We start from the raw sequence: 21082 nt of genomic DNA, 5'->3' as shown, positions 1-21082 counted from the left end.
TGACCTGAGCCTGCTGGGCTGGGCTTTATAGAGATAAACCCGACCTGGGCCTGCTGGGCCAGGCTTTATAGAAATAAACCCAACCTGGGTCTGCTGGGCCAGGCTCTGCTGAGATAAAATCAACCTGAGCCTGTTGGGCCAGGCTCTATAGAGCCAGAACCAACCTGAGCCTGCTAGGCCAGGCTTTGCTGAGATAAACCCAACCTGAGCCCACTGGGCCAGGCTCTGCTGAGATAAACCCGACCTGAGCCTGCTGGGCCAGGCTCTGCAGAGATAAAACCAATTTGAGCCAGGCTGTGCTCTGGGTTCCACTCAGTTCAGGAGTCAGGGGGGTGAAGGAGAAGGGTTTGAGAGGCTGGGACAGGGTGTGAGGTCAGGTACCCCCTGAGATGGGTGTGCAGGGATCCTTTTGTTCTTTGTGGGGTCAGGTACCCCCTGAGATGGGTTTGCAGGGATTTTTTGGTGCTTTGTGGGGTCAGAGATCCCCCTGAAATAGGTTTTCAGGGATTTTTTGGTGCTTTGTGGGTGCCAGGGGCTGTGCAGGGAGCCCCAAATTCCCCCAGCACAGCGAGCTGGCACTTCAGCCCTACAGCACTTCCCCTTCCCATCCAAAGAGATGTTAACCATCAAAAGGCTGGAAATTAAAATGAATTTTTATTTCCTCTTCTTTCCTGCCCTCTGCCAGCCTTGCAGAGGTTCCCTGGGGTATTCAGGGCTTATCTGGGGACCCCTGAGCTGCAGGAACATCCTTATTTCCCCCAAAGCTGTGCTGGTTTTGGGTTTGAGCTGGTCCCTATTTAAAGCTACAATTCCATTTAAAATTACATTTTGAAACCCACATTCCAAGGGTATAATCTGCTTTCCCCCAGTGTTTTGCACAGGCAGTGGTGCACAGTCTGTCAGTCACCATCTGAAAATGGATTTTGGGAAGGGGAAAAAGAGAAAAAAGGGGGAAATCCTGGGGCAGCACAGCAGGGCTTCATCCCTTGGGATTGCCCAGCCCTTGCTTTTTGCCTTAATTCCCATTTCTCTCCTGACAGATTCCCTACCTGGGGTTTTGCTCCTGTGAAGAACTGGGGGACACTGGAGTTTGGCAGCTCACAGACCCTCCCATCCTCCCTCTCACTCATGGACCAACTGGAGGCTTTAACTGGAGAGAAACCCTCCTGCAGGAATAGGGCAAAGCCCAGCAAGGACAGCCATGGCCTTTCCCAGCGTTGGAGAATGTCTTTTCTTCCTCATGTTTTATTGACAGCAGGAAAAACCCTCATCATCTGTGCAGCGGGTCACTCAAAGCATATCTCACACCAAAAGTCTCAAAAAAAAAAAAAATCTAATTTACAGCAAAAGGGGCTGTTTGAAGGGGGGAAAAAATAAAAATACAGCTTGAGGCTCTTGCACAGCACGGGGTCAGCTCGGGGTTGGTTTCCTCACCTTGAGGGAGCTCTGGTGACACTTTCACTGCCACCTGCAGCCTGGGAGGAGCAGTGAGCCTGGCAGGCAGGATGCTGGGCTTGGTTTCTGATGCTGGGGTTGGTTTCTGATGCTGGGCTCATTTTCTGTTGCTGGGCTCATTTTCTGATGCTGGGGTTGGTTTCTTGGTGCTGGTGCTGTTTTCTCACTGCTGTTTTTTTGCAAAGCATCTGCAGGCTTGTTCAGCACCTCGTGCTTGCTCCACTCCCAGCCCCCAAACCTTCAGCACCTCCCATAAAAATCCAAAGTGTGTCCCCCAGGCTGGAAATGAGTCCAGAATTGCTTCTGCAGGCTGCACCAGTTATTCCTCTTCTCTGCCTGAGCAGACAGGGATGGGAGTGCTCAAAATGTGTTGGATTTTGTGCAGAGATGGGTTGATGTTGAGGAAAATTCCAAATTTCACATCACTTACAGGTGAGGGTTGAGCATCCAAAGTCACCACAACAAAAGCTGGAGGGAATTTCTTTGAAGTGGAGATGAAAGAAACCTTTTCCAGCCAAACCTGAGGGGTTTAGGAAGTTCAGATTTGGGTTCTTAGTCCTTTACTTTGGTTGTTGAAATCCACCTGTGTGCCCAGACACAGCCTAAAAGGTTTGTGCTGTTTAAATTCCCTTCAGAAGGTTTGGAAATGGGGTTTTCCCTTTTGTGCTGGGATTTTTGTGGCTCTCTGGCAGTGCTGGTGAGATTGTGCAGCCAGCAGGTTCCTCCAGGAATGATGGGATGAAAAAACTGCTGGAATTCTGCTGGAATTCTGAGTGCTTTGTTTGCTTCCCCTCCATTCCCAAGTGCCATCTCTCGTAAAGACAAAGCAGCTGAAAAACCCCAGCACACTTCAGTTTAGGAACAACATTTGATGTTATTTATCCAGGGAGGGAAGGGTTGGAATTTGGGGGAAAGTGGAAGGGGAAGATTTCCATCTCTAACCAAGATCTTTGGGATCACAGGGGGATCCTCCTGGTGCCAGAGCCTGCAGGATGCCAAAAGCAGCTGCATCCCAAAATACACCCCAGTGGGTATTTATAGCAAAAAGTGGCATCAGAGCAGGGGTTTTGGGATCAGAATTGCCTAAAATTATCAGCCTTGGGTCAAAAGTTGCTGCAGGCACTTCAGCAGTGCTGTCAGCAGGTATTAAGTGGGGTGAAAGGGATTTAGGCACACTCCTTTCTTGGTTTGGGCCACAGGTCTGAGCATTCCCAGAATCAGAGTCACTCCAGAATGGTTTGGGTTGGAAAAGCCCCTAATGCTCATCCAGTTCCAGGAGCAGGGACAGACCAGCTTGGCCTTGGACACTTGCAGGGATGGGGCAGCTGCTCTGGGCAGCAAATGAGAACCACAAAAATCAAAAAGCAGCAGCCAGGGCAGGCTGAGGTGCTGCAGCAGAGACTTTGTGCCATCCTTGCCCAGGGCACAGACAACAACATTGGCCACATTTGATGTTTATTAATCATAGAAAAGATCAACTTTTGGGTGCTGTTCTGAGGGGATTTTCCCCTTGGGCAGAGCTGGTGTCACCTCCCCCAAGCTGCCACAACAACCAAGGAGTTCCAAACTGCAATTCCCTCTTCCCAGAACAGGAGAAACCTTTGGGATGTGTCTTAGTTTGGAGGACAGGTGTGTGCTGAGAAAGGCAGGAGCCTCTCTTTGAAATGGAGAATGTAAACCCCCTCCCTCCAAATTATTATCATTTTGAAATCAAGGGGCTCTCAGGCAAAGATATGGGAATTAGGAATAACAGTTCTTTACTAGGGAAATTAAAATAGAAATACAGCACTACAAAGAACAAACCCCAAACCCTGACACAGTCAGAGTACAACCTGACACCCGTCAGGCAGGGTGTTGGCAGCAGTCCCATCCCATGGTGGCTGCATCCTCCTGCAGTGACAGATGTGGCTCAGTTGGAGCAGTGCTCCTGTACAAGGTGCAGTTTCCCTCCGGAGCTCCAGTGGGGATGTGGAGAAATCCGGTTTTCCTCTGGAGTCCAGTGGAGAAAGGGGCTCCCTTAGTGTCCCAAAACCTCTGTTTTTATCTTGGTAAGAAATGTTGGGCTCTTCCCCCTGGCTGGAGCAACTCCCAATGGGATGCAGTAATTTTATCAGTGCCACAGTGGGACTCAATGGCCATGAGCAGAAAATGACTGGCTGGAGGAAGGATGGGCTGTGAAAAGATAAAGAACACTGCCCCAGCTGGTTTATAAACCATGGCCATGAACAGGAGATATCCCATGGAGATAAAGAACAATGCCCTGCCTGGTTTCAATGGATGCCCATTAGCAGAATATCTCCCACAGAGATCAGGATCACTGCCCCACCCTCAACAGATGGTGACAGAGCAGAAACCTTTGATCACAGCCTGTATTGGAACCCAACACAAGATGGAGCAAACCCCGAGGGGCTGAGCTCAGTTTGGAGCTCTCCATGTCCAGCCCAGCACATCCTGTCCATGTCCAGCCCATCCTGGCCAATATCCCAGAGATCCCCACAATCCACAGGAATATTCCCTTTATTTTTACCTTTAGGGCTGTGTAGCACACCTTAGGCCACTCATAAGTGCTTTATTATAGCAGGGATGGAACTGAAAAGTCAGGGAGAAAATTTAGGACAGGGCAGGAAAAAAAAAAAACAACCTGTCCCCTGTGTGGTTTTATTGCTGTCAGGTTAATTTTTAATTGTCATTAAAACTATTTTTGGCTGTGTACAGACATTCTGAAGAGCATTTCTGGCTTGTTTTCCTCCATGCAAAAAAGTTTAAATATTTGACAATCACACCAAAAAAAAATTTTGTTTGCTGAGGCGTGTGAATTCTCCAGATTTTTTTGTTTCATGCCAGCAAGGTGTAAATTGGGGCAAGAAATATTGTTATATTTTAAAACATTAAAATAACATTTATTTTAATGTTTTAAAATAAAAAATAAATCTATTGCCTGTAAGAAGAGTGGAGACTGCTCAGATCCTGCTGGAGTTGACATTAAAAGGAGTTTTTTTTAAACAGAGAGGGAGCAAAAGCTGAATGCACAATTGGAGTGGTGTTAGCTGCTCTTTGATATAATAATAGAGAAAAAAGTGTTCTGGTTGAGGTGGTAGATGTTAAAATACTCTTCTTTAAATATATATATATATTTTTGGATGTTTGGGAAATATTTTGGCAATTGTAGTCTTGTCTCGAATTAGGTGTCAAGAATCACAGGGAGAAAAATTTTATTTTCTTCAGCATTTTGTTTTCTTGGGGGGTTTTGTGTTAGGCTCATGTTGAAAAGGCTTTTTGGGGAGAAAAAAAAGAGGAAAAAAATGTTCCTTTGAAATTTATAATTGAGAGGTTAAGAAGGCAAAAGAATTGCTGCTTCACTTTTCCCCCATTGCTGCTCATTAATGTGGATTTAATGTCACTCCAGTGTTTTGTCCCAGAACATTCAACTTGATCTTTCTAAAATCTTTTCCTTCACTGTGAGCTGCATCACATCCCAAGTTTTATTCCAACAGCACTTCCCAGATTTTTCCTTCTTTCCACAATTAAGGGAAAAAAAAAGCTGCAAACCTGCCAGGAATAAATGGTGAATTTTCAGAATTTGCAAAGTATGGCTTGGAAAAACACAAGAATTAAATTGACATTACACTCAAATCAACAGAGCTTTGCTTGTTTATGCAAAATGAGGATCCAGACCGTGATAATTTCAGTAAAAAATTGGTATTTCCCTTTTCACTGCCACTGAGCAGTTTCAGACAGAAGTTGGCTGAGGCCAGGAGCCTCCTGCTGGGATTAAATTCGAGTGAATTTAATGAGAGTGATGATTTTATCCCCAAATAATGGCTCTGGTTCGTGGTTTGGGTTTATTTCTTTGAAAAGAGGCCCAGAGGAAATGATTTTGAAATCACAAATGGGAGGGAGGGGGGAGCAGACATGCTTGGGATGGGGATCAATGAACAAAATAAATGCAATTAATAGTGGCTGCAAAATCACTTCTTGCTGCTCCCCACTTCCTCAAATTCATCCCCCAGGGAATCTTCATACCCACAACAGAAAATACTCCAATTCCTTTTTCCTTTCCCATTAAAATGGATTTTCTCAACTTTCTCTCCATGCCATCTCTTCAGACTCGATGTTATCAACAGCTCCTTTTTTTCTTTTTTTTTTTTTGTTTCATTTTCAACCTGTTGCATCATTCTGTTTACTATGGTTTTTGTTTTTTATTTAGTGTCAGCAGATTGTATTTATTTGAGGAAAAAAAAAATGTTTGCTGTTTAAAAAAACCCAATAATTGTATTGCCAAAAATAGCTGTAATTACCTGTGACATCTGTATTTTTTTATTTTGGGGGTGGGGCAGGCAGGGGGTTGGGTGGTTGTTTTTAATCTCAGTTTCGAGTGCTAACAACTGTTAAAACAACCACTGCATTTTAATTTGCTTCTCACATTAAATGGAATTCTCAGAAGTCAGACAAAAATATCTCGTAGGTGATTGAATAAAGATGCCAAGCACCCTTCCTATTTCAGATTTCCTCTGCAGTCTGCTGGAATTTTGAGCTGCATTTTTTCTTTTCCTGAGGCTGAAATTCATTCACTTGACAGCAGATGGCACAAAATTCTCTCACCTCTGGTTTTCCATGCTCAGGTTTTCCCTTTGGATTCAGATTTTCCCTGGAGTTATTTCACTCTCAGATTTGGATGTGTGGAACTGAAGGCACAACTTTCAAATCAAATTTACTTTTCCAACACCCCTTTCTTAATCTGGATTTTTTTTAGTCCAGTGAGAGTTTTATCTTTCAACCCAGCTGCTTTAAATTCATGACCTGCAGCTCTGTTTTCCAGTCAAATTGATTCATGATGATGAACACAAAAGCCACAGCTTTTATCAACCAAATATCCACTGAGGGATGCATTTCCCTGCACCTGAAAGTTTCATGGAAACAGGTCCTAATAAATCAGGAATAAAACACACAAAGTGTATAATTAACTATTTTGTCCACTCAATGACACACAGGTTTTAAACCATAATTATCTCATCAAATTCAGTTTATTTTGGCAGCAATAGCTGTCCACACCAAATTCTGAGCAGTTGCAAAGGAGGGCCAGGATCAGAAATTCTTTTTTGGAAATCACAAACCATAAGATGGACTTGGACAAATGTGACATCAGTGGTTATCACACACCTGGGAGGACACAAAGCTGGAATAATCAGACCTGCAAGGGGACAGGGGAAATCTGAATTGTGTCCCCATCCCTCCTCCCTGCAGAGCCCCAAACCACAGGCAGCAATTCCCTTTTCCACTGCTCCTTCTCCAGAGGCAGAGCCAGCCAGGAACCTCCTGGGGCACAGCACGGTGGCACAAGAGTGACAGTTTCTTAATGGAGAGATTTAAAATGGGTTTTCCAGCAGCTCTGCCACATCCACCAAACAATGCTGCTTTTTCTGGGCACCTCCTGACCTTGGGGAGTGAAATCCTGTGGCATCACAGCAGCAAGGTGACCCCAAACCCATATTTCTGTAATATTTTACCATCTCAGAGCAGGGTGATCCCAAACCCATATTTCTGTAATCCCTTACCATCACAGCAGCAGGGTGACCCCAAATCCATATTTCTCTCTAATCTTTTACTATCACAATAGGGTGATCCCAAACCCATATTTCTCTATTCTTTTACTATCACAGCAGGGTGACCCCAAATCCATATTTCTCTGTTCTTTTACCGTCATAGAGCAGGGTGACCCCAAACTCATATTTCTCTAATCTCTTACCATCACAGCAACAGGGTAATCCCAAACCCATCTTTCTCTCTATTCTTTCACCATCTCAGAGCAGGGTGACCCCAAACCCATATTTCCCTAATCCCTTACCATTCCAGCAGCAGGATGACCCTAAACGCATCTTTCTCTCTAATTTTTTACCATCACAGAGCAGGGTAATCCCAAACACATATTTCTCTAATCTCTCACCATCCCAGCAGCAGGCTGACCCCAAACCCATATTTCTCTAATCTTTTATCATCACAACATCAGGGCGACCCCAAACCCATCTTCCTCTCTAATCTCTCACCATCCCAGCAGCAGAGTGATCCCAAACCCATATTTCCCTAATCCCTTACCACCTTAGAGCAGGGTGACCCCACACCCTTATTTCCCTAATTCCTTACCATCCCAGCAGCAAGGTGACCCCAAACTCACCTTTCTCTCTAATCTCTCACCATCCCAGCAGCAGAGTGATCCCAAACCCATATTTCTCTCTAATCTTTCACCATCCCAGCAGCAGGCTGACCCCAAACCCATATTTCTCTAATCTTTTATCATCACAACATCAGGGCAACCCCAAACCCATCTTTCTCTCTAATCTCTCACCATCCCAGCAGCAGGGTGATCCCTAACCCATATTTCTCTATTCTCTCACCATCCCAGCAGCAGGGTGACCCCAAACCCTATTTCTCTATTCTTTCACATTCTCCCCTGCGTGCTTCCCCCCTGAGCTGAGCCAGGCAGGGCTGGGCTGGTGAAACTCCAGATCCCCCAGTGCTGTCACCCACCAGTTCCCTCAGAGGGACCCGTGAGGTCACAGATTTCTCAGCAGACACGGAGGAAACACGAGGTGGGGGCAGAGACCCCGGGGGATGAAGTCACGGTCACTGTGCTCAAAAGGAGCTGTGGCAGCTCAGCCCTGCAGAGGGAGGAAGCCAAACCCAGCTCACACAGCATGACCGTGCCTGGGGTGCTGCTCATCCTGCTCCTGCTGCAAGGTAAGCCAGGCTTAGCTAGTTCCAGCTCTGGGAGAACTCTGCTCCCAGAGGTCCAGCACAGCAGCACAAGGATGGGCTGTTGGTGACAAAATAATATTTGTCACCCCATTCCCAAAGCTCCTAAAGCCGGGATCAATCAGAACAAATCTGGCAACAAAGCGTGGGGGTATCAGGAGATTCTGCCTTAAATCTGGACAGAGGATCTCTGCTTGCTTTGCTGGGGTCAGAAATCCAGGGGTGCCTTTGTTCGTGCACTGTGTGAAAAGAGGCTGGTGGAAGTCAGAGCAATTTAGGGAGAACTTGCAAAGTTGTTTTTGAAAAAGAGAAGCACTTTGGATGCTCAATCTCCTCACCCCTGCTGGAGGAGGCAGCTTCTCAGATCTGCTGTATTCAGACACAGGAGAGTGCCAGGCTCATATTTGGCTGTGTCAAACAGAGGATCTAAGGAGGATCTAACAGAAGGATGTAACAGCAATCCACACCCAGCATCCCTGCAGGCTTCACTGCTGACCCTTGCAGGAGAAATGGGTGCATGATCCAGGGGCTGGAGCAGCGTTCCCTGTCCCACTGCAGGGCTGCTGCTGACAATTCACTAATTCTCAGTACAGCCCCTCTCCCCCATTTTGCCACAGGCTCCTGCAGGGTGAATTTGGAGCTTTTGCTGCTTTGGGTTCCAGAATTAATTCAGCTCCATTCACTGGTCAGCAGCCAGAACAAAAACTAAATCATGAAATGGGGTACTGTGGGTTACAGGGTCATAGATAACTGCACCAAAACTAACTCATTAAATGGGGTGTCTGTGGGTTACAGCTCACAGATAACTCAGAACAAAAACTAACCTGTTAAATGGGGTGATTTTGGGTTACAGCTCACAGATAACTGCACCAACACTAACTCATGAAATGGGGTGGGTGTGGGTTACAAACTCACGGATAACTGCACCAAAACTAACCCATTAAACAGGGTGGCTGTGGGTTACAGCTCACAAATAAAACTCTGCACCAAAACTAACCCATTAAACGGGGTGATTTTTGGGTTACAGGGTCACAGATAACTCTGAACTAAAACTAATTCATTAAATGGGGTACTGTGGGTTACAAACTCACAGATAACTGCACCAACACTAACCCATTAAATGGGGTGATTTTAGGGTTACAGACTCACAGATAACTCTGAAACTAGCCCATTAAACTGGGTGTCTGTGGGTTACAGGGTCACAGATAACTCTGAACCAACACTAACCCTTTAAATGGAGTGATTTGGGGGTTATGGGGTCATAGATATCTCTGAACCAAAACTAGCCCATTAAATGGGGTGATTTTGGGGTTACAGACTCACAGAAAACTCTGCACCAACACTAACCCATTAAACAGGGTGTTTGTGGGTTACAAACTCACAGATAACTGCACCAACACTAACCCATTAAATGGGATGATTTTGGGGTTACATACTCACAGATAACTCTGAGCCAACACTAATTTATTAAACAGGGTTTCTGTGGGTTACAGCTCACAGAAAACTCTGCACTGATGCTCTCAGTGCAGGTCTCAGTGCAAGGAGCTCTCATCACTTCCTGGGGGCTCCCAGAATAGCAGCCAGGGTAGAACCACTCTGCTCAGCACCTCCTGCAATTTCCAGCACAAAATTGCTGCTGCAGATCCATCACTTGGTGGCAGAGTGGCTTTTCCAGGAGGGACAAAAGCCACCACCCCTGGAGCTGCCATGGGGACATTCAGTGACCACAGTGGCTGCAGAGCAGAGCCCCTGTGCAGGGGAGAGTTTTCCTGTGAGTCATGCTCTGAATAAAACCCATTTTCCAGTGGTCTCCCATGGAAATTACATTTCTGCACCTTTTGTTGCTCACCCCCAAAAGTGTGATGTGCTCTTTCCACCACTCAGGAACTTAAAGCAGACAGGGAAGACACACTCTCGTGCTGTTACAGAACCCAGATTTAAAAAACAGAGGGAACTCCTCATGCTGAGCTCACAGCCCAACACCAGGATGGAAACTGGACACTCTCACTGACCACAGTGCAGCTCCAAACGGAGTTTTCAGAGTCAGCATCAGAACCCTGAATGGGGGGAAATGCAGTTGTGGTCTCCCATGGAAATTTCATTTCTGCACCTCTTGTTGCTCACCCCCAAAGGTGTGATGTGCCAGACCCCACGCTGCTCTGGGGACAGGAAACCATCACGGGGACAGAAATACCCGAGGGGGCTGTGGAAAACCACAGACAAGCCCCAGCTGCCTCTAAACAACTCTCACCTCCTGCCACAGCTCCTCTCAAGGACAGGCACAGCCACAGTCCCCATGGGAAGCTGAGTCTCACAGGGAGACCAGGCTGATTCTAGAGGTGCAAAAATCAGCTCCAGCAAAATGCCAGACAAAAAAAAAATTCATTTCTGAGCGATTTAAAAATGTTAAGAAGGTTCAAATCTTCCCCAAAGCCCAGAAAGATTCATTTCCCCAAAATGCAGTGGGAACTGGCGGCCAACAGCTACCTGGAAAATCAGATCAAAACACACAAAACAGGAATGAAAACAAAACTCTGCTGCTGCCTATTTGCTTAACTCCAACCCAGGCACCAATCTGAGGATTCTCCAGGGCAGGGTTTTTGTCTGGAGAAGGCAATTTATTCCAGGTCATCAAATATTTTCACAAAGTGTTTTATCTGCCTTAGAATGTCTGGAGAGAAAAATCACATTTTACTGCCCGCCTGTGAAATGAGCTGGGAGAAGAGAGAGTGAAATTTCATCTTAGTAACCTCTGCCAAGCCAAGTTTAGGGGCTTTTTTTTGTTTTTTTTCACAAGAAGTTTCATTTCTGAATAAAAAAGCCTCGTTTTTAGCAGTCACACACTGAGCAAATCAGGCTCAACAGCTCCAGAATGGGACAGAAAATCAGAGAATGGTTTGGGTTGGAAGAGACCTCAAATATTATTTAGTTACAGTAATGGAATGAGTGAAAATTGAATGTTTGTGTTTAAATACAGCAGGAGAAGGCATGAAATGGGTCTGCTTCAGTGCTTTGTTGGTTAATAATGAAATACTTTCTTGGCTAATAACTAAAACTGGTTTAATAATTAAATCTGGCTGTGCTGGCAGGTGAAGATCCCAAACCTTTGTCACACAGTGCCAATGACAATAATTTATTTATGTCCCTACAACCACACCAGCGAGGTAGAAATACTGAAAAAAATAATACTGAAAAAAATAATTAAAAAAAAATAATTTTTAAAAAAAGGAAAATTAACACATTACTTTGTGCAAAACGTCACTTCTTTGCTTTGTGTCACAATTCCCATTTGTGTGGCAGGGGGGTTTCCAGGGGCTGCTGGTGACACTGTGACTCTGAAGGAAGGAGAAAACCTCAAACTTCACTGCACCTTCAGCAGCAGCAATGCTACCCTGCAGTGGTTAAACCCCGCTGGTTTCACCATTTTCCTCAACGCTCTGCAGGGTAAGTGTGAAACCCAGCGTGGGGACATTTCCCACCAGGGCTGGGGACACTGAGCTGGCCCTGCTGCCACCCTGGCCAGGTGACCCTGGGGGCTGCAGCTGGGTCTGGCTCAGTCCAGAGAATCCTCCTGTCCCTTCATAGGCACCAAAAACTGATGGGGTTGGGCTCACCTAAAAACAGAGGGCAGGCAACATTCAGAGAATAAAAGCAGTTCTGTTTATTGAATTATTCAGGTACATTCAGGACAGACAAATCCCCCAAAATGGACAATGGGTCACAGGTTTGCACACTTTGATAAGTTTGGGCCATTTGCACATTGGGGGTTCATCTTCCAATTCCAGCTCCAGCTAATGAAGTCACTGACCCCAAGTTTGCTCCCCCAATCACTTTTGTTTCCATCTCTCAGGGCTGAGGCAGTGAGGTGTCCTTGATTGCCAGGGAAATGGGGCTGATCCATGGGGGATCAATGGGGCTGATCCTTGTGGGATCAATGGGCTGATCAATGGGATCAATGGGGCTGATCCATGGGGGATCAGTGGAGCTGATCCATGTGGGATCAATGGGCTGATCAATGGAGGATCAATGGGGCTGATCAATGGGGATCAATGGGGCTGATCCATGGGGGATCAATGGGGCTGATCAGTGTAGGAATGGGGCTGATCCAGGGGGGGATCAACGGGGCTGATCAATGGGAATGGGGCTGATCCATGGGAATGGGGCTGATCAATGGGGGATCAATGGGGCTGATCCATGGGGGATCAATGGGGCTGATCCTTGGGAATGGGGCTGATCCATGGGAATGGGGCTGATCCATGAGGATCAATGTGACTGATCCATGGGGGATCAATGGGGTTGATCCATGGGGATCAATGGGGCTGATCCATGGGGATCAACGGGGTGATCGATGGGGGATCAATGGGGCTGATCAATGGGGGATCAATGGGGCTGATCCATGGGAATGGGGCTGATCCATGGGGATCAATGTGACTGATCCATGGGGGATCAATCGGGCTGATCCATGGGGATCAACGGGGCTGATCAATGGGATCAATGGGGTTGATCCATGGGAATGTGGTTGTTGCAGCCCTGCCTGTGCTGCTTGATCGTCCAGGCTCCCAAAATCCCCAGCAGGCTGAGGTAGGAGTTCCTCTCTCCTGCTGCAGTCAAATAATCTGATTATTTACCAACAAGACCTTGCAGGAAATCACTCTCCATCAGTTACTATCTCCATTTTGACATGTATTTATGTTCTTCGGATTTCTTGTTCTTAGGATTGTTTGTTCTCAGTATTTTCTAAGGGTAGGGAAGGATCTGGGTGTCCATTAGAGCAAGGACTGGAGTTCCCAAACATTTGGATCCTGGAGAATTTCAGGCACACTGAATATTTTCCTTTTGCAATACAAAAGGAAGGTTTCTCCTCCTTGTTTAGGGAGAAACCAAACCTGGCAGCGCACACAGAGGTTTTCATTCTTCATCTGAGTCACCACTGGGAGCTCTGTCACGTTGCTTCTCCAATGAGCCACTTTGGGAATCAGTTCCCTCCAGTTTTATCTACAAACAAGCCAGGCCAGTCACGAGTCTTACACCATGAAGGTCTCAAAATCCTTTACTATTTAATCCATAACTTGATGGGATTTATTTCCTTCCAGCTCAGTATTTTGACAAAACCTCAGCTAAAAAAAAAATTAAATTAAAAGAGAGTTTTTGAGGTCTCTTTTCCCCTGCTGATTGTACAAACCCCCAGTTTCAGTTCAATTTTAGGGCAGAAAGTTGCATTTTCTGTGCTGCAATTGTGGGAAAAGTTCATGGACTGACCCTGAGGATTCCTGTAAATTATGCAGCAGGAGGGAAGAATTAAAGAAAGTCAAGAGAGAGAAAGCAGAGTAGAGGTGCCCTAGGAGATGCTTTCATTAAAAACATGAATTTTTAAAATGCCATTTAATAAACTCTCCTCATGCTTTGACTTCCTCTCTGTACCAACCCCGTGATTTCTTTTCCTTGCAGTTTTAAGAGACCAGAGGTACAAACTCCTCCATTACTCCAAGGGTGAATTATCCATCCAACTGTCCAACGTGACAGTGCAGGATGGAGGAATTTACAGCTGCTTCCACTACAGCAGCCACTTCCAAAGCAAGAGGCACAACGTTCAGATTTTGGGTAAGTGTCCTAGTTTGGAGGACAGGTGTGTGCTGAGAAAGGTAGGAGCTTCTCTTTGAAATGGAGAATGTAAACCCCCTCCCAACAAATTATTATCATTTTGAAATCAAGGAGCTCTCAGGCAAAGATATGGGAATTAGGAATAACAGTTCTTTACTAGGGAAATTAAAATAGAAATACAGCACTACAAAGAACAAACCCCAAACCCTGACACAGTCAGAGTACAACCTGACACCCGTCAGGCAGGGTGTTGGCAGCAGTCCCATCCCATGGTGGCTGCATCCTCCTGCAGTGACAGATGTGGCTCAGTTGGAGCAGTGCTCCTGTACAAGGTGCAGTTTCCCTCCGGAGCTCCAGTGGGGATGTGGAGAAATCCGGTTTTCCTCTGGAGTCCAGTGGAGAAAGGGGCTCCCTTAGTGTCCCAAATCCTCTGTTTTTATCTTGGTAAGAAATGTTGGGCTCTTCCCCCTGGCTGGAGCAACTCCCAATGGGATGCAGTAATTTTATCAGTCCCACAGTGGGACTCAATGGCCATGAGCAGAAAATGACTGGCTGGAGGAAGGATGGGTTGTGAAAAGATAAAGAACAATGCCCTGCCTGGTTTATAAACCATGGCCATGAACAGGAGATATCCCACGAGATAAAGAACACTGCCCCAGCTGGTTTATAAACCATGGCCATGAACAGGAGATATCCCATGAGATAAAGAACACTGCCCCAGCTGGTTTCAATGGATGCCCATTAGCAGAATATCTCCCACAGAGATCAGGATCACTGCCCCACCCTCAACAGATGGTGATAGAACAGACACCTTTGATCACAGCCTGTATTGTAACCCAAGACAATAAGTTTGTTTGGTTTTTATTCCAGAGCAGCAGAACAGAGCCTCAAATCCAGACCTGCATTTTTCCATAGTGCTCAACACATCATTTTGCTTTTAGCTTATTCCTCTCCAACAATGCTCATTAAAATGAGTAGAAAATGTCCCTAAACTGATCCCAAATCTTCCTGCTGCAGCTGCTCCTTCCCATCCAGTGCTGGAAGTGTCCCAGGATGCAGGAAGAGGCATCAAACTCTCCTGCTACACCCAGGGCAGCAAACCCCAGCCCCAGATCTCCTGGCTGTTGGACAATGGGATAGAGCTCTCAGGTAAGAGATCAAAGATGGAGCACTGAAATTTGGGTTTGTCAGTTTGGGGTGGTTTAAAGATACTGGAGGGTAAAATTCCAGCTGGGTCTGCAGCTTGCTGCAGGTCTGGGAACTGTCAGCACAAAATTCCAGTGGGATAAAACAGAGCCAAAATCCTGCAACCTCAGCTCTAAATTTCAGTAGAATAAAATAAACCCAAAATCCTGGAACCTCAGGACAAAATTCCACTGGGATAAAATGAATCAAAACCCCTGGAACCTAAATTTCAGTGGAATTAAATAAACCCAAACCTCTGGAACTTCAGCACTGAATTCCACTGGAAAAAAATGAATCTAAAGCCCTGGAACCTCAGCTCTGAATTTCAGTGGAATAAAAAAACCCCAAATCCTGGAACCTTAGCACTGAATTCCTCTGGGATAAAATGAACCCCAAATCCTGGAATCTCAGCTCTAAATTCCACTGGGATAAAATGAACCCAAACCTCTGGAACTTCAGCACCAAATTCCAATGGAATAAAATAAACCAAATAATCCTGGAACCTCAGCACCAAATTCCACTGAGATAAAACAACCCCAAAATCCTGGAGCCCCAATTAGCAAAGCCCCCCCAGCCTTTCTCCTCCTTTAACCTCCTTTAACACAAATAACTGCCATTCTAACAGTGCCATAAATAGAATTATTCTGAAAATCACTGCCTGAGCAGCTCCAGTGCACATCTGTATCAAAATGTGAGAACAACACTCACAGATGCAAATGTCTTTTCTTTCACACATCAACAAGCTCTTACTTGTGTTTTGCATCATCAAAAAACTTACTTAAAGCTAAGCTGTAACCTCCCCTGCCCCAAGATGGTTTATTTTTAAATAAGAGCCCTAGAAAACAGCAGAGAATTGTGTTTTCTGGCCTGAATGTAGATAGAAATTAGAGTTAATAATAAAAATAAATCAGGCTGGCAGATACATGAGTGTTAATGCTGGAAAAGCAGGTTTTTAAATCCTGCCTGTGTTTGGGAAGAGCTGGGCTGTGTGTGAGGCTCTGGGGAATCATAAAATCCTCAATATTTCCCCCCTGATTTTTTTATCTGTTTCTCAGTGTTTTTCTAAAACCAGAGGGTTCCCCACGACCCTGATAAAGCGAATTTTGTGTCACCACAACACACAGTTCAAACTGGCAATGCATTTCACCAACATTTTAACAAAAACCTCTCCTTATCTTTATCTTTATCCTTATCTTTATCCTTATCTCTATCCTTATCTTTATCCTTATCTTTATCTCCTCCTCCCTTTGGAGCAGAGGAAATACCTGAGCTGGGCTGGTTTATCTGGGCCTGGCTTTCAGAGCCATGAAGAGGTGGGAGACACAAATTTAATTGTTTGAAAGATTAAAAAAAATCACTGCCCTAACCCACTATTTCTCACTTTTCTGCATGTGCTTTTCTCCATTTTTTTGAAGGCTTGGAGTAACTCTCCTTCCTCCCCTTCCCATTCCCAGCCTTAATCACTTCCTGCAAATATTTACACTAATCAGAAAATAGCTAATAAATCTTAATTACTGGCAACACCTCGGTTGCACCAGGGCTCAGCAGGGACAAACCAGCTGTAATTACCGAGCTGCTGCTGACAAAGATGATTTCCTTCCAAAACCACTCTGAAATCCTTTTGGAGCTCCTGGGGATGGAAAAGAGAGTTGGGAAATGCTGATCTGTAAAGATTTTTTTTTTTTCATTTAAGGGTAAGAGAGCAAGGGGGAGCATCAGAACCTCTGCACTATAAACAGAAATATTTCAGTTAAACATCTGCAACACCTCCCTGTTCAAACACATCCCTGGCCACACCAATTATTTTATTTTTCCAGATCACCAGTTTACCTGGAATCACATCAGACTCCCCCCAGCTCCTTGTGGCAAGGCAAGGAATCCTCATGTTTAACTCCCAACAGCTGGGAAAGGGGAAAAGTCAAATCTGTGCTGTAGCAGCGATGGAGAACAGGATTTCAGGGTGGTAGAAATGCTTTAATTTATTGCTCTGGACTAGAAACACTCACTTTTTTTTCTTTTTTAACTTTTTTTATTTCCCCTATGGGTGCCAGGTGACACCAGGCACCAGCTGGGAGCTGATGGCAAGAAATGGAGCACAAGCAGCACACTGAGGATCCTCAGCTACACCCCCCAGGGGACAGCCAGCTGCATCCTCCAGCACCCTGCCCTCGGGGGAGAGAGGCTGGTGGCATCTCTCCCCTTCCAGGACCTCCCCAGCCCAGGTACTGCAGCTCTGCCCCTCCAGTTCCACTGCTCTGAGCTGGTGAAAATGATGAAAATGATGCAGACACACACAGAAGCCCAGAGTGTGTGGGATCTGCTTTTAAATGAGGGCAAAAAGGGTTTGGGGTTGTTCCTTGGTGGTAAATCTGAGCAGCAGCGCCTGCCCCAAGCCCCTCACAGCAAAGTGTTTCATTTTATTCCTCATTTCAGAGCAGCAAATACATTCTGAGGGTGGGAGGATGGGAGTGAAAGTGAAACCCCTGATCAGACAGAAAACCCAAACAATGCAGAGCATGGAGCAGGGCAGGGTGGTTTCTCAAGGATCTCTTTGGTGCCAAAGCCTCTTCTGATTTTTGTCATTTCTGGGGGGGTTTCTTTAGGCTGCAAACAACCAGCCAGACTTCCAGAGGGTGCAGAAGGTCCCAGCCCTTCAGAGAATCCAGCAGGTACCATCCCTTCTGCATCCCCAGGGAATCCAGGAGTTTCCAGCCCTTCTTCATCCCCAGAGAATCCAGAAGTTTCTATCCCTTCTGCATCCCCAGAGAATCCAGCAGGTACCAGCCCTTCTGCATCCCCAAAAGATCCAGAAGTTTCAAGCACCTTTTCATTCCCAAAGAATCCAGAAGTTTCCATCCCTTCTGCATCCCCAAAAGATCCAGGAGTTCCCAGCCCTTCTTCATCTCCAAAAGATGCAAAAGTTCCCAGCCCCTCTGCATCTCCAAATGATCCAGAAGTTTCCAGCCCTTCTGCATCCCCAGGGAATCCAGAAGTTTCCAGCCCTTCTGCATCTCCAAATGATCCAGAATTTTCCATCCCTTCTTCATCCCCAGAGAATCCACAAGTTCCCAGCTCAGCACCGACACCAGCCCAGCCAAACCTCACAGATGTCACATCCAGTGGTGAGTTCAGCCACCTGAATTTATCAAACACACCTGAATTTATACAAATTATAACTACAGAAATGCTGGGCACAATGCCACGGCACAGAGGAGAGTGGGACACAGAGCACAGCATTTCCTGCTCCTTTCCCTCTGTCCCCAGCCCAAATCTCAGTCCTTGGAGGAAGAGGGACACAGCCAGGCTGGGATGCTCCGGGTGGGCTGCACTAGATGGCACTGTGCAACAATTCTTCATCCAGCCTCTGCTTCACAAACTCTGCACTTGGTTTTTCAGCACCATCCAAAGCTCCCCAGCCCCAAATAAATCACCAAAAACCTCACACCTGCTTTAGAAACGCCCAAGCTGTTGGTTTCTATTGGTTTAAAATACTGATAAATCAAATTATTGATTTATCAGTGATTGCAAACAGCACAAAATCCTGATAAATGCACCCTGATAAATCCTGACACGTGTCAGCACAGCATCCATGGAAAGGGAGCCTGAGTCTTTTAAGAGGGGATGGAACCAGAGAGGCTTTCAGGTCCCTTCCAAACCACTCTGGAATTCTGTGGCTTGTACTGAGTGTGAAAAGGAAAAGGAAATTATTAATGCAAAGTTTTGGTGCACACAGCACACACCATCATTTCAGTATTGCAGCAAAGTTAATGGTTATATATATTTATATATTTTATATATAATTATACCTAGGGATTAATTGTCTGTGTCCATAAGAAATCAGAGCTCACCTCTCTGTCTGCACAGGGACTCAAGAAACAACAACAGCAGAAGAATTGGAAGGTTCTTCGAGTTCTGGGGGGTTCAATGGTAAGAAATTCCTCACCAGACACTGGGGGTGGTGGCAAAGGACAGAGCTTGTCAGGGAAGGAGGAGTCAAGGTCATGAATACCAAAATATTTGCTCTAAGCAAAATGATTTCTGCTCATTGCTGTTTTTTCAGGCAAGAGGAGCAAATTTATGGGCAGGGAAAGTTCCAAAATAACCGAGCTCAGCTTGGTTGTAATTTGGCTGTAAACTGTTTCTCTAACAATGTGTTAATAAATAGAATAAAATTAAATAATAAATAAAATAAGACACCAAGTATTTGAAATAATAAAATACAAATGCAAATAATAAAATGAATTGCAGAGTTAGGGAGGTGAGTGCAGCAGTACCTGCTGCCCTGGAGCTGCTGGGACAAGGAGCATCCCTGGAACATCCCTTCAGAGACATTTTGTTCTGCTTTGCCTTCCTGCAGGGACAGAAACGACACCCAGTGGGAATGGCACCGAGGAGGAAGCTCCCAGGACAGAGGTGCCACCCCCACATGAAAACATCACAGGGATTTCCCCCCTCACCCTGGGTATGAGCCCTTCCATGAGTTCCCAAACCTGCCAGGAGCTTTCTGGTTCTCCCTGAGCACAAATCCCCTTCAAATCTGGCAGGTTAATCCTCTAACCCTGGGGGCTGCCACAGAAACACAACCATTTTTATTAAAAATTTTAACAAATTAAAATCCTGAATTTTACTGTTTGCTCTGCCAAAGCACAAGTTCAATCAGTTCTTATTCATGCCATAAAAAACTTGAGCTCACATCCTGAAGTTAAGTGCAAAACTTCATGAATGTGAATCCAATATTCACAAAATGAATTCATTATTCACATGCAGGTGAATTCTTCACATTATTCATATTATTCACATTATTCACATTATTCACATTCAGTGAATTCTTCCCATTATTCATATTGTTCACATTATTCAGATTCAGTGAATTCTTCACATTATTCAGATTCAGTGAATAATTCACATCAAGGTGAATTCTTCCCAACTCATTGTGTGAATTCTGCCCTCCCACCACACTCATCCATGAAATCATTCTTGTGTTCATTACCAGACTCAATTTAACCCCAATCTCTGTTCCAGAGCAAGATCCTGAATCCAAGGGCATTGTGAAGAAGGAGAAGAATCTCCTGCTGCCCATGCTGGTGGCTGCTCTGATTTTTGTGCTGCTCATCATTGTCCTGCTGTTCTTGGTGAAGCTGAAGAAAGCCCACGGAGTGTGGAAGAGAGGTGAGGTTTGGAATTGTGGCTCAAGCCCATCTCTGAGCTGCTCAGGCTGGTGAAATCCCTATTTTCTAACTCTTCTCTCACGATTTTTATGCTCAAGGCAGAGGGTGAGAAAGAATCATTGGGGAAAAGTCTCATTCTGGTTGTTCAATTTGGTTTTTTTCCATAGAAAATGATGTTTCAGAGCAGACACTGGAGAGTTATAAATCCAGATCTAACGAAGACAGTCCAGGCCACGAGAGGAATGGACAAGGTAAAAAGCTTTAATTAACAGAAATAATTCTTGTTTTATTTAATTGCTGCTGATGGTGGCCAGAGGAGGTGGCATCCATTAATAATAAATAACAAATATGTGTTGTGTTTTAGCTGTAAATCCCAAATCCAACATGCAATATATAACAGAAGAACATGTGGAACCACCAGAGAAGAATCCAGAAACCCCAGAGAAGAATCCAGAAACCCCAGAGAAGAATCCAGGTGCCAAAATCATGGCAATAAGTGAGAAAATATTTCAGTGTGGAAGGGAGACAGATGTATAAATGTGCAGGAATCTGCAGCTTGCTGATGTTTGTATTAAAGTTTTCTGGGATCTTGATTTCAAGGAGCAGAAGGGACAAAGTTGTCCCAAAGTCACCTGGGGGTGATTTTGTCACCCAGCAGGGCAGGGGGATGGGACTGGAACCCTGGACTGAACCCCCAGCAGCACAAATCTGGGCACAAATGAAGAGATTTGTCATTGCTTTTGTCACCTCCTCTGTGACCACGGGGCTCAGCAGGGAATCCCAGGTGCTACAAAAACCAACTGTGGGTTTTATTTTCTCCCTGTGACCCCAAAGCTGGCTTTGAGCTGGGATGAACCAAGCTGGGAAGCAGCCTGATGTCCAAAAGGTTAAAGGAAAAAAAAATATAAATTATTCTGTGATTT

At 45.3% G+C, this 21082-nt stretch overlaps 2 protein-coding genes across 2 annotated transcripts in view; both read left to right on the top strand.

The window, feature by feature from the left end:
* UBASH3B (ubiquitin associated and SH3 domain containing B) overlaps positions 1–2277 on the top strand; it is a 59378-nt gene extending 57101 nt beyond the window's left edge. Inside the window, exon 14 of the mRNA XM_033081751.1 lies at positions 1041–2277. Coding sequence (XP_032937642.1) covers positions 1041–1178 — 138 coding nt within the window. The 3' untranslated portion in view covers positions 1179–2277. The remainder of the gene's footprint in view (positions 1–1040) is intronic.
* Positions 2278–8147: 5870 nt separating this feature from the next.
* On the top strand, positions 8148–20696 carry CRTAM (cytotoxic and regulatory T cell molecule). The gene is made up of 11 exons (XM_033081872.1): positions 8148–8190; positions 11506–11649; positions 13654–13806; positions 14824–14955; positions 17043–17213; positions 17595–17810; positions 17913–18113; positions 19349–19453; positions 20014–20160; positions 20327–20410; positions 20524–20696. Exons 1-11 carry the CDS (start codon positions 8148–8150, stop codon positions 20694–20696), a joined length of 1569 nt encoding a protein of 522 aa, XP_032937763.1.
* The last annotated feature ends 386 nt before the right edge of the window (positions 20697–21082 follow it).

The sequence above is a fragment of the Catharus ustulatus genome, chromosome 28, assembly GCF_009819885.2.
Source record: "Catharus ustulatus isolate bCatUst1 chromosome 28, bCatUst1.pri.v2, whole genome shotgun sequence".
Lineage (NCBI taxonomy): Eukaryota > Metazoa > Chordata > Aves > Passeriformes > Turdidae > Catharus > Catharus ustulatus.
Note: the sequence above shows the minus strand (reverse complement) of the source record. Positions and strands in the feature narration are given on the sequence as shown.